This window comes from Fukomys damarensis, unplaced genomic scaffold (genome assembly GCF_012274545.1).
Source record: "Fukomys damarensis isolate Sample0158 unplaced genomic scaffold, DMR_v1.0_HiC HiC_scaffold_17, whole genome shotgun sequence".
NCBI classification, from domain to species: Eukaryota; Metazoa; Chordata; class Mammalia; order Rodentia; family Bathyergidae; genus Fukomys; species Fukomys damarensis.
In genome coordinates, this window is record NW_022900929.1 from 73,801,188 (window position 1) to 73,814,268 (window position 13,081).

At 40.0% G+C, this 13,081-nt stretch overlaps 1 protein-coding gene across 1 annotated transcript in view; it reads right to left on the reverse strand.

The window, feature by feature from the left end:
- Positions 1 to 1,496: 1,496 nt before the first annotated feature.
- The window catches only part of Cnih1 (cornichon family AMPA receptor auxiliary protein 1), a 12,229-nt gene continuing 644 nt past the window's right edge, over positions 1,497 to 13,081 (reverse strand). Inside the window, exons 2-7 of the mRNA XM_033765317.1 lie at positions 12,982 to 13,075; positions 9,720 to 9,788; positions 9,426 to 9,542; positions 5,716 to 5,828; positions 4,548 to 4,691; positions 1,497 to 2,419 (exon numbers count right to left, since the gene is read on the reverse strand). Of these exons, the coding sequence (XP_033621208.1) occupies positions 2,392 to 2,419; positions 4,548 to 4,691; positions 5,716 to 5,828; positions 9,426 to 9,542; positions 9,720 to 9,788; positions 12,982 to 13,075 (565 nt within the window). The 3' untranslated portion in view covers positions 1,497 to 2,391. The remainder of the gene's footprint in view (positions 2,420 to 4,547; positions 4,692 to 5,715; positions 5,829 to 9,425; positions 9,543 to 9,719; positions 9,789 to 12,981; positions 13,076 to 13,081) is intronic.

Sequence of the window (13,081 nt, forward strand, 5' to 3'; positions counted from 1 at the left end):
CTAACTACACCTCAGCTGAACCCACAGGGCTAACAAAAGACAGGCCAGCACTAGCCCCAAGATTCACATGAGGAACAAATTAAATTCAGAGCACAGCCAGTGAAATCCGGTCAAATGCAAATATTTTATTTCTGCTTCCGCCTGGTAACTGGTCTAACTTCATAAAACACTGAAACACAGGAGTGGGAGGCACAGTATGAAAGCATCCGGGTACTCAGTCTTCTGATCCCTATCATAGCCAGGAGCTAGCAGCCTACCAGTGAGATGGGTGAACCTGTCGGCTCCTTATGGCTAAGCATTTAATTAATCCTGGAGAAGATCCTAGAAGAAGAAAAGGAAGTGTACTGACTTAGCACACTAGCGTGTGGACTGTAGATTTGGTCAGGTCTCTCGGGACCAAAACGAAAGGAAACAGGTGTGACTGCAGATACAACCAGATGGATCAGAACCGACTGAAAGCAAAGCATGATCTTCATGCCTAGCAAGAGCTCAGTCAATAACTGACTGATGACCTGAGGATCAGCTCCCTCCCTGTTCTCCAGACTCCAGATGCCGAAGTCTTTCACGTTCCTTGTAATGAAATGGTTCGACTCTCTTCCCTCTTCTGGCTCAACATTCTCTTCCTCAATGCACTCACCCCAATTACCCAATCCCAAAGCAAGAACAGCTCCTCTCCCAAAGGCGGGGAAGTCGGATTTGAAAGCATTTTTTCACTTGTAAAGAATAAAAAAAACACAGGGGAAAGGTAATAAGGGAAAAGAAAAAAAACATGAGAAAATGAAAAAATGGAAATAAAGTATCTGTAAATAGGGAAGGAAGGAGGGGGTAAAGGGAGGGCAGGGATAAGGGGGAAAAATGAGAACCAAGACCTGTGTCATGTAAAGGTACAAGGTCCCAATGATGAATGTAACCGTACTGTGTACCTAAAATGTACTAATAAACTCAATGAGAAAAACAACTAACCCAACACATACTTAGAATAACATTACCACAAAAACATTCGTAAATTCCCTTGATCATTATAGGGTCTTTTATACATTTTTCTTCTTTGAATCTTTGCTGGAGAAACTTCTGAACCAGTCATGCTATTGTCAGTGGCCTGGACTTCCTCACTTGGAAGAAAGCACAGCGCACTCAGCAAATACGCCGTAACACAGCTAGCACAAGTCAAAACTCAAAATTCACAAGTCATTTTAACTTAAAACCAGCTTTCAGAAAGGAAAAGAAATTTTAAAACAGTTTACATGCTACCACTGTTTTTTAACTGGTAAGGGAAATAATGACACTGCCCTCAACAGTTACCAGTCTCCTCCAATGATAAGGGTACAGGCTAAGGTGCCTGACATTTAAAAATCCTTTTTAGATCCAAATCCTTTTTAGATCTGGGCAACATAAAAACACAATGTAATAATTCTCTAGAAAGAAAAAACACACAGTACCATGTCTTCCTTGTGGATTAAGCAAGTGTAGCTTTGCGTAATCTTTAAGACAATGCAAAATGAATCTTAATTTCAGAGTTTTATTGTATTGCACTAAAGGAACAGCAGGATGGTTATACAGTTTTCTCTCTCGTTCAGTTTCGAAAATCTAAAGTACTTGCAAATTCTTAAGATACCTTTACCACCAGATTAGAAGAGTAAGCGTAATATAACCAGATTCTTAGTTAAGTAATGTCTTACAAATAAAAACACATTTAAAATAGCTTTAAATGCATTCTTCACAAGTCAGCATATATTTTTATATCATGTTCACTTATGCTTAAGAATTAAAGCAAGTAAGTATATTACTCTGATGGAAACATGGAAAATCTCTCACTCATGCACTATACAGGGATAATGAATATTCAAGTCAAAGGGGGAAAAAATCCCACTCTTCTTATTTTTGTAATATATCCAGATATAATCATCTACATGATAAATGAGGAAACCTATCAAGTTTCCTACGAGTCAGATATACATTTTCACTTCATCAGAAGCACCTGATTATCTACAGCTACTTTATAGTGAGATGGCATGTCAAAAAACCAAAATGAGCCCTACAGGTTCCTATAAACAAAAGCTTCCCAGGGACTAGGACAGTCGGTAATTAATGCGCTCATTCGAAGGAGTATGGCTGTTCCTTAAGGAGTGCAAGTTCCACCTGTCAACACCAGAGGTAATCATTTGATATTAATTTATACGTGATTCCACTTAAATTCTTTGTCCAAGTATAACATATGAAAACAGTCTTTCCACAAGCAAAAAATGTGGAAACATTTAAAAATAGTCATTGTTTTAAAGTAACTCATCAGATCCCATGGGCTACTCCCGGGAACAGGACCTTGCCGGATGGAGTCCCTTCCTGTGGTGGCTTCCGCATGCGCTTAAGCAGACCATTCTTGTGCGTGCTGTTCTAAGAGCTCACCAGGACATAGATCATGCTGCGGAGAAGAGAGAAGCTGTTAGTTTAAACACCCCTCGTTAGAAAAACTAATGGGAATGAAACAGCTGAGGCTCTTAATACAGTCAGCTACGTGGCATGCGCTACCCACCATCCCAGGAAGTAAGTCCAGTGATAGGCTCCAGGCTCCCACTGAGTTTCATCTGCACTTACGGACTTGTGCTGAACAAGGGCGTGGCCCAGTGCATGTGCTGCAGTTGTCCCTATTTCCCTCCCAATTTTAGCAAGTAGAACGGCACAGCTGAAGCTGAATGAGGACCAGAGCGTGGCAAGCAACTCAAGACACCACACTCTGGTGCTACGCCCGTTACACGTGTCACCTCACTAAGTCCACACGCGGGCCAAGGAGGCAGGTACTGTATCATTCCCACCTTACAGAAGACCCTGGCCAAGGCTTAGCAATGATGGGAACCTTTTAGAGCTTTCAGTGACACAAACAACCCACAGCAGCACACACGCCAGAGGTTCGCCAACCCTGGCTTAGCGCCTTTCCCTTTATAAAGAAAAAGGAGAGAAACAGGGCTAGAAACAAAGGGCAGTGTGTACTTGATTTAACTCCTCAAGTTCCATGGCAATTCTGCATTGAGTGATGTAGGCAAGTCATGGGACGTGGTTCAGAAAGCACATTTGAGTAAGCAAAGCTGACAACTTAAAGCAGAATCAATGTCCTAACGCTGCATGGTCCTGGTGACCATTTTCCCAAACTGTATCTCCAGCTATTATCGCTTATTCAGTCATTCATTTCTCCTTTCTTTCAACAAATGTTTTAAGCACCTACTAAAGCCAGCAGTGTTCCAGGCATTTCTTACAGAAAGTTAAAGTACATATTAACAGGAAATTAAAATAACACTGGATTTCACTGTTCAGAACCTATTCACTCACTATCTTTGTTTCATACATGAGTAACATTTGGAGATGCCTTAGTTATAACCTCTAATAGCCCCAAAACACCCTTTTTCCTAAATTTCAGTCTATTTGTCCTTCATAATGGATATTAGGTGACATATAGAGAAATACAAATATAAGCCGATCATTTAACACTCAGCAATTTTTCAAGTAACAAAACGAGAGGGATGGAATTGATTTAACAATCTCATCTTCTACAGTCTTTTCGTCCTTTATTTTTGGTAACAAGACTGAACCCTTCACACTGATCTACATCCCCAATACTCCCCTGCTTTTGAGACAAGATCTCACTAAGCTGTTAAGTTGCTCAAGCTAGGCTAGAAATTGTCATCCTCCTGCCTCAGCCTCCACAGTGCTGGTTTTATAAGCATGTACCACCATGCCCTGCTCTCATACAGCAAATTTTTTAAAAATTCTGAAAATCAAGTGACAAGATCTCCAGTATACTTATACAGCTTAAACAAAAACTTTAATTCTACACCTAACCATGTCATATGCCGGTTTTAATAAGCAACCACTTGACTGCACTTACAGCGCACCTAAAACACTGGTTCTCGCAAAGGCAGTTTTGCCCCATGGGGCGTCTGGGAAGAGTCATTTCTGGTTGTCATGACTGAGGCAGAAGGGTCCCACAGGCCCCTTTGTGGGAGGTCAGGGGGCTATGAGATGGCCTATGACCCCAACAGTCCCCACAATAAAGAACAAAGCAGCCGATGTTACCAGCTCGAAGCTGAGAGCCCTGAGCGGAGAGACAATGACATGAGTCCGTGGCACTAGCAAAGGAAAAAAGGCTGCCACTGCACCTCGCTCACAGCCGCATGCGAGCTTCACTTTCATCCATCCCACTCAGACCAGGCACAGCAGATCATAAAGAAAGGACATTTATGAAGGAAAAAAATCAAACACCGACTCCAGAGGGACAGTGCTTGCCAAGCAGAAAACTTTCCCACTACATGAAGACTTGAAAGCAGCATCCTGGCCAAACTTCCAGCCCCAGTGCATGCCGCTCTGCTATCCTAATGGTGCAGGCCTGTCAGGGCTGTGTGGGCACCCGCCAGGGTGCGCTACCACCATTAAAGACACCAAGTTAGCCTTCGGGTGCATCCCGAGGCACGAAGACCATGATGAGCATTAAGACCATTAACGTGAACACTGCTTAGGCAGCAAAGTGAAACTGTTTTCCTTGTACTTTTTAAACTTACCCATATAGGTAGTAAAAAAATGCTAGGAGGTAAAAAGCTAGTTTGCACCATCCTTCCTTCTGACAGTACGCTAGGATGTCTGCATTCATGATGGTTGTGGGGTCGTACAGTCCTGGTCCGCTCATCACCGGTCTACTCATGTACCTGGAACAGAAACAATCCGTCAGCAACCCACACCTTGCAGACAGGAACCAAGCCGGGCGCCGGCAGGGACGCACACTGTTACTGACGGGGAGCGCTTTCCTTTCATCGTCTAAAACTGAAGCTCCTTCAGGGGCAGGAGGGGACAGCTAAACAAAGTGCGTCTGGGCTCTGCATTTTCAGAAACCCTCCCCACAGTAAGTATGACAGCAAAGAGGTGACCTGGGTTCTTTCTTTGAACTTTTAATCTCAGTATCACTTTAGCCTTAGGGCAAAGGCACCAGAACCCCTCATTTATAATGCCTGCTTGCTTTCTCCTTCTCATTCTACTTCCAATGACCCGTACATGTTTTTCTGAAGCAATTCAGCATCAGAAACACGATATCCCTTTATTCCTAAATATTATTTTTTAGTATAGACTTCCTAAAATAAACAGCTATAAGGTTTTGATAGGCCTATTTAAATAAGACAAGAAAACTTGCTACAGGGCGGGCAGAACTACCTGAAGTTATGAAAAAGATTGTCTTCTACGAATAATCAAATTTTTTCAAAGTGATACAAAGTAATACGTTTTGACATAGGTGAAATTCAAAGGCAGCAGAGCTAACCTAAATGGCTAGAGGTGAGGAGTCCTGAGGTAAGGGGGTAACCACAGGAAAGGCACAAGGAAGGCTTTTGCAGGCCGCTGATCTGGGTGGGTTCGCAGGTGTACACGTGCATGCAAATGCATTCAGCTGTACACTTTGGACTTGTGCACACTACTGCACAGAAGTCACAGCTCCACCTTTTAAACATTGCTTTAAAAAGAAATGAAATTTTTTTTGTCTGAGTACAAAAAAAAAAAAAAAAAAGAAAAGAAAAAGAAATGAAAACTCCATGAGAGATTCTGAATTATTTGTTTAACCATTTGGGTTTTTAAAATGCTAACCACTTTTGAATCTTCGTTTAGGTGAAGAGCATGTAAGATAAGCCTGTCAACCACAGCAAAGTGAAAATTAGCTAGAAAAGAGATGTCTCTAAGTATTACCTCCAGATATGGTATGCCAAGAGAGGCATATTGAGACCCAGGGTGAGCCACTCTGCTGCACAAAGAAACATGACACAGAAGAAAGCGTGGATGAGGTACTCGGGGAGGACCAGCTGCAAGGGAAGCACAAGGCCGTTACCAAGACACTGGGCAGGAAGTCCGCTGCTCTCTGGAAGGCAGCGGGCAAACAAGTTCCCACACTTAAAAAAAAAATTTTTTTGAACATCACTATTTTCTTAGAATCATAAGTTTTTATTTCCATATTTAGCTTTCTTCCCAAAAGCAAGATTAGAAGAAGCACAACTGACCAGAGCTTGCACTGGTCTAACAAGATATTACTCAAAATTGAAAATCTAAATTCTTAGAGCAGTGGATTAAATTATACAAAGTTATCACCCAGATTTTTCAGTTACTTGCTAATCAACTAATATTTTTTATTTCCACCATTCAACAATGATAAAAGTAAGAAAATGAGGTATCTGATCTCATGCAACATGATAAAAAAAATCCACAGGAAACAAAACTCTCATTTAGTTTATAATTAGTGTTTTTACGCCTTTAACAAATACCAGGAATGCTACATATACAATATTTAGCAAATCATATCACATTACCACAAAAGAAATTTCTCAATGGAAAGCCAACCAGCCAATACTGTCAGCACAGTCGGGGGACACTAACCGCACGAATGCAATGTGCTTTCTGCAATGTAGGAGGGAAAAAACTGAGTTCATCACCATAAAATTAGAATTTTCCAAGCTCCTGAGTTTTCAATCTTACATGGCCTTTCGGTTCCTTTATGCCTGCTTGCCAATGAAATACTGCAAGGCTGAAGACCAGTCAGGGCTCAAAACTCAAAAAGAAAAGAAACCATCTGACAGTAGACAGTAACAGAAAAAATTAATTCAGGCAAAATGCTATTTATAAAACAACCAAGACTGAATGCTTTACTTTAAATCTTCTTCTTACTGAAGAAGCCTAATGCTTTGTTAAATAAAAATATCGAAACCTTTCATTGCATGTTTCAGCTAAAATACTTTCCTGTAAGTCACAGACGTAAGGCCAGTTTTTCAAATGTTTACCTCATTCCAAGTCAAAATCAAATGAACACTCAATACCATCAGATCTTTCCTGAGGGGAAACCATGGCTGCAGAAATAATACAATCATGATACATATTAAAGCCCACTTTCTAATAGTACCACCAAACTACTTTTTTCCAGTGGAAAGCTACAGAGTGAATACTATGTTTGAATACTATTTTAAATAAAATGCTACTTTGCTAGATCATCACCAGCTGATCTATGCCACTAACCAGGCACTTTCAACAAACCTAGGCAAACTAACAGCCAAGATAAACTGCACAGATATATGTATGAGAGTGTAAAATCTGTACGTGAACCTTTAAGCCAGCTTAACATCAGAGTTCTATAAACAACAAAATGTCCACAGAACTTTTCTGAAATTCAATGATCACAACCAAAACAAGAAAAACATACATTAATAAGTCTGCTAGAGTTTGTAATAACAGTTTAATAAAGTTATTTCTTGGGCTGGGGATTTAGCTCAGTGGTTCTGCCGCCTGACTCACAAGCACAAGGATACAAGTTCAATGCGGGGGGAGAACGAAAGTTATTTCTTTAAGATGTAATAGGCCCTTTAGCCCTTAAAATCCAATGACACTTGAGACAAGTTATCGGGCAATGTTATACCCCACATTTCCACATTGCGGCATGGAGAGAGAATTAGTATGAAATCAGAATGATCCCTACTGCCCTTAAACAATCAGATACCTTAAGAAGAGTATTAATAAAAAGTCTGCACCTCTACCAGCTCTAATGTGTAATAAATCTCACATGTCTACCATCTCAATAAAAGTCCAGAAACATTCATTATGCCTTTCTCCTAAAAACCAATCCTCATTCATTCTTCAATGATGACATTTTGCCCTAAGTACCAGAATTCTATTTAGTTCACACAAAAACTGATATCCAGAAGGGGGAAAAAAAAACTTAGGCAAAGATGGCTGAAATGATAGCACTTAAACATGTAAGACATAATAATATTCTCTTGTGAAGGCTCATATTTTACAAAATAGTATGTCTTCCCCCATACTTTGGCAGAACCATCAAAATAAACTGAAATAGGGAAAACTGTCAGATGCCCTGCTGTTCAGCCAATGGCCAGCACCCTATCCCAACCTCTCCGGAATGCCATAACCTGCCCTAGCAGCAGGATGTCCCAACACTAGAAATCACACATTGCATGTTATTAATGAAATTTTCCCTCTTAAAGTTACAGTAAATTAGGAAAATGTAAAAGTTTGGACTTCAGAAAATCAAGCTGCCTGTGTTCACGTTCTGGTCTCTACTTTGCCGTGCAACTTTGGATGAGGTCCTTTATCCTCACATGCAACCTGGCTAACTGTCACGACAATGACAACACATCTCCGTCCTGAGAGCTGAACCAAAAATATCCAGGGAAAGGGCCTGTGGCACAGAACCTGGCACCCAGGAAAGTACTCACTTGATTTCAGCTGTTATTACCCTCATGATCATTTGGTTATTCAAAGTAATAAAAAGCCCAAGAGTACAGAAACTATTCAAAAACAGAAGGAGCAATGGAAGCTTCTTAATTTCTTAGTAACGTAGTTTCAACTGCTAACATAAAGATGTTTCAGGATGCTACTCTCAGACCTTTCACTCCATACTTTTTAACCAGAGGCAGATTCATCTTTTCAAGTTTTGTTTTCTAAGAACAAAGAAACAGCTAGTAAGTTACTTTTCCTTGTAGCAACAGTTCTCTAGGTAAACAAACTAGAAATCTTTTACCCACTTCACATTAAGCTGTGAAACAATGACAAAGCAGCAAACTGACAAGTGCTTTTTCAAATGAGATCCTCTAGCACACTACTGCATTAGAATTTTACACAGCTGAAGTCTACACAAATTTTCACTTTTGTTAGGTAATTTTTAAAAGGTGAATTAATATGTTCTATTGAAGATATAGTGACTGCTTTCTTATAAACAGCTTTTCAGTTTCTGACCAATCAGGTAAAATTAAACCTACAGACTCAAGGAGAATCTTCCTAAACAAAGAAAAAAGAAAACAAATTCACATCATCACAAATCCACATGATCACCTCAGAACTTAGGACAATGTATCAGTCTACCTTAGAAATTTAGAGTAGACAGAACACACTAGAAGTAACTATGTAGAGATTTATACACAAACTGCTATCTGTAAAATTCTTACATCTTAAGTCCAAAGGACAGCGTTACAAAACTCCAGGGCCCAAGAAAAGAGCTACCTAAAAGGGTCCGAATAAACATCAGTAATTTATTTTAGAACACACAAAGCTAAAGCTAGTCAAGGCAGGTGAGTCTCCACTATAGTTCCCTCTGCATACTACCTCACAGCCTGCCAAAACCTCACTTTATGTTACCCAACTGTCAGATACTGCACCGAATAATTTAATATAGATGTGCCTAGGGCTGTAACATAAAAAATGCACGAGCATTTAACAGCTTTCCCTACTTGTCTGAGCCAGCAAGCAAACATTTGCATAAAATATGAAGTTTCATGAAATCATAAACCTCCACAGGCATTATGAACAAGCACACTGAACAGAACAGTACAAATACAAATGCCCTAACCCTCCCCATGAAATGAACAGAGCGTTAAAACATTAAACTAAAAAGCAGTACACACCTTTAGTGCAATTTTGACTCTTTTAATCTTTTTGACCTTTTCAACTGTCTTTGGCCGACAATGTAAAAAGCAGATTGGAAGAATGTTAGTATTGACAGCTGACAAGATCGCCAGTAGATTAATAAGTCAGAACAGTCAAGCACGACAGAAAAAAAAGAATTTTATTTTTAATTCTGCCTATATCAAAACATACAAATACATCATGCCACTGAGAATATTGGCCATTTTCAAATTATGTCATTAAAAACAAATACATTTTTAAATTCTAAAGATAAATCCTATATCGTAACTTACAGGATTCAGGGTATTACACTGGTCTATAGGATTCTTGTAATCAGTCTTCAGCTCATCAAATGCTATTATCTAAAATAAAATTAGAATAGTTAGGACCACTCACTCGAGTAAAAAGCAGCAACAAACCTGCCCCTTCATCAAACAATTACTGAATAAAGCAAATGTGTGTCAATATTACCGATATCAATTTACAGTAAACTCAACATGTGTCAAAAACAGGAAGAACCAGAACTGGATTTAAAGACCTGAAAACACGTTTATGTCATTATTACTAAAATGATCTGATACTACTATGATACTTTAATTTTCAATTTCCTCACTGTCTCATTTAAATTATTGCCTCTACCTGAAATGAGCTTTCCCTGGCCCTCACCACTCTATCCAAACTCCTCTTCATCTTAAAGCCCCTCTTCTGGCCTGGCCTCCTCTCTGGGATTTCCGGACTCCCTGGACAGAAATAACCACAACCTGTCCACGTCCCCACACCTACTGCCACCAAGCTGGCAACTCGGCCTTTCTCACACTGAGTCTGTTATTTACGCTCGGGTTTGTGTCCTCTGGGCCGTGCACACCTCAGGGAGAAGGACCGCTTTTCATTATCTGTGTGACAGTGTGCAAGGGACACTAGAGATGGAAGCAAACACTTTAATCTATTCCCATCTGTGCTCAAACACATACATGTCTAAGAACATGCCTTTATTTAACCCTAAGGGTCACTAAAACACAACACTTCACAGTCATAATAAAAAGCAAAACGGGTTGCACACCACACTTTGTGTATTAACTCAAGGTCAAAGCAACAGATTTCCAGGATAGCTATTCTGGTTGCTGACACTGATCACCCAGGGGACACTGAATCTATCCTGTTTCCCAGGGAGCTGGGAACAGGATCTTTAGATGTCTGACAGTGTTACTCCATATCATCAGTGATATTTCTAGCATATTTGCCTATTAAGGATCCTTAGCTTTGTAAAAAGAATTTTTTTTAATTTTTAGAATTTTATGAAATTCTCCAACCTGCTGCAAGAAAAATTCCAAACGTAACAGAAGGAAATTAATTAAACATTAAAATATAATCCCCCAGTGAACAAAGATATTCATTGTATACACTCCTATGCCTCCACGCCTAAAATATAAGTGTGTCTGGTACATGGTTAAGTGGTCAATAAATATTTATTGACTAAAAAAGGAATTTTAAAAAATGGAAAATAAACAAGCACTAGACTAATTATTTTTAAAAAGGTACAGAACTCACCAAAAGGGATTTTCCTTTGCTAAGCTACATGCCATTAGCTGTGGTACATCCCCAAAGTATTTTAGTAATAAAAGTTTAAGACAAGGATGATAATCACAACAGATATAATTATTACATGCTACAATAAGATTCAACTCAGTAGTAAAATAAATACAAAACTTTTCTTTAAAACTAATTTTTTTGATTGGACATTTTCTTTAAGTGACTTCAAGGGATCTTCTGAGTAAGCTGCTGAGTAGGTTTCTAGCCAAGGGCTATGAACTAGTTCTCAAAACTTCTGAGAAGACTGTTCGCCTAGTGGTTTGACTCCTTTGCAGCTCAGCAAAAATATTCACTAAACTTGCCACAGAAGTAAAGACAGATAAATCCCTAAAGATCCCAAAGCACACAATTCAGTGAGGAATGCCTGCAAGGAACAACTTCTGAATTTTTAGCTTTCAAGTCATCTACACGCTCAACTCTCTTTTGCAGTGCACTGATCATATGATAAGGACAAAGCTGACAAATGAAACCATCACCATATAACATCTTCCAGTACAACAATGAATATAAACAGGAAGTTTAAATTTTATATTAAAAATTTCCGAGTGAGTTTTCTGAAAGATACTTAAACTACCTTACAGAATATACTAAAGGTTCTGTGAGTAATAGAAAAATTAAAACTATGTTTATTTAAAATTGTTTCCCAAAGGATGCAGTAATTCTCTGAACAATAAATCCCTAAGCTCTCCAGCAATCTGTGGTACAATTACTGAATTCTATAATAGGACTTAAAATTACCTACTTCAGGCACTTTATCTTTTAAAGCCTAAATTGCATCATTCATTTTTTAAAAGTGCAGTTCAGATTTTTCTTGAGCTAAATCCAACCAAGTTTAAAGGTAAAAATGTGGGAAAGGTTACTCCTACACTGCTCTTTTCTGTGACTCTCCTGCATCCCCAGAAAGAAAACAGCACTTACCAAGTAAAAATGACTTAAAGCCACAATAGAGGCTACCAGGGCTATTTTGCATCCCACATTATCTTATGCATTGTTTTTTCACCTAAGACACAACCCAGTCTTCCAAATTTCGGGTTCCTATAGACCAGCATTTTGAGGCAGTGGTGATTCCTGACACAGTGAACACGCTACACAAGGATTCCGTGCTACACAAATAGGCAGCAAAAGAAGTGGGTCTGTGTTATCACCATACTTCTTTCCGCACACGATACTGGTACAATGCAGTCACTCCGCCTCTCTAAGCTTCCTAAGGAATAAGTGAAGATCATCAAGATACCGGATTTAAAATTCCCATCCGTGAACATTCTCAATCGTTCAAGTTCATACCATTATTCCAGAACGTACTTCACTTTGAGAAGTAAAGAGGAAGTAAATACGAGATAAAATTTTAACGAGTGGTGATTTCTAGACAGCTCTCAAGGCTTCAAATTTTGTGCTGGAGAAGCAGCCTTAAAAATCTCTGGGCAGAGAGCAGGGCGCGTAGCTCACATTTACAAGCCCGCCTACTCATGATGCTGAAGCAGGAGGTTCTTAAATTCGGGGCCATCCTGGGCAAATTAGGGAGTGTGTGTCTCAAATATATAAAGAAAAAATTTTAAACAGCGAAGGTTTAGGAATGGGGCACAAGGACAGAGCTCCCTGCTTTGGGTCCCCAGGGCCCAGGGAGGAAAAGTCCCTCGTACGACAGAGACAAGGATGCGCCTCTAACCAGCAACACAGAAACAAAACCTCCCTAGAGAAACTAAAGGTTTTTGAGAATATTCAAAATCATATTACAACTCCCTTCACCCCTCAGGCGACCCTGAATAGAGGTGCCTTGGAAGCCTGTTGAGAAACTCCTGCAATCCAAACGAGATCGAGGCAGGGGAGGAAAGCGATCGATCCACCCTGCATCAAAGTTCACCCAGAATACAGGAACCCGAGAGGGACAAAAACAAAGAATGGAGATTCTCCGAGACGGAGTTGGAAACTGACCTAAAGTGGGTCCTGACTCTCTCATCTTCTCACAGAAGAGGCGGCCAAGCGCGCCGCGAGGCGTGGAACTGGGGAACTGTGCGCCGCGCAGCCCGGACCATCCCGGGCGCCCCCACCGAGGAAGCCCCTGGCC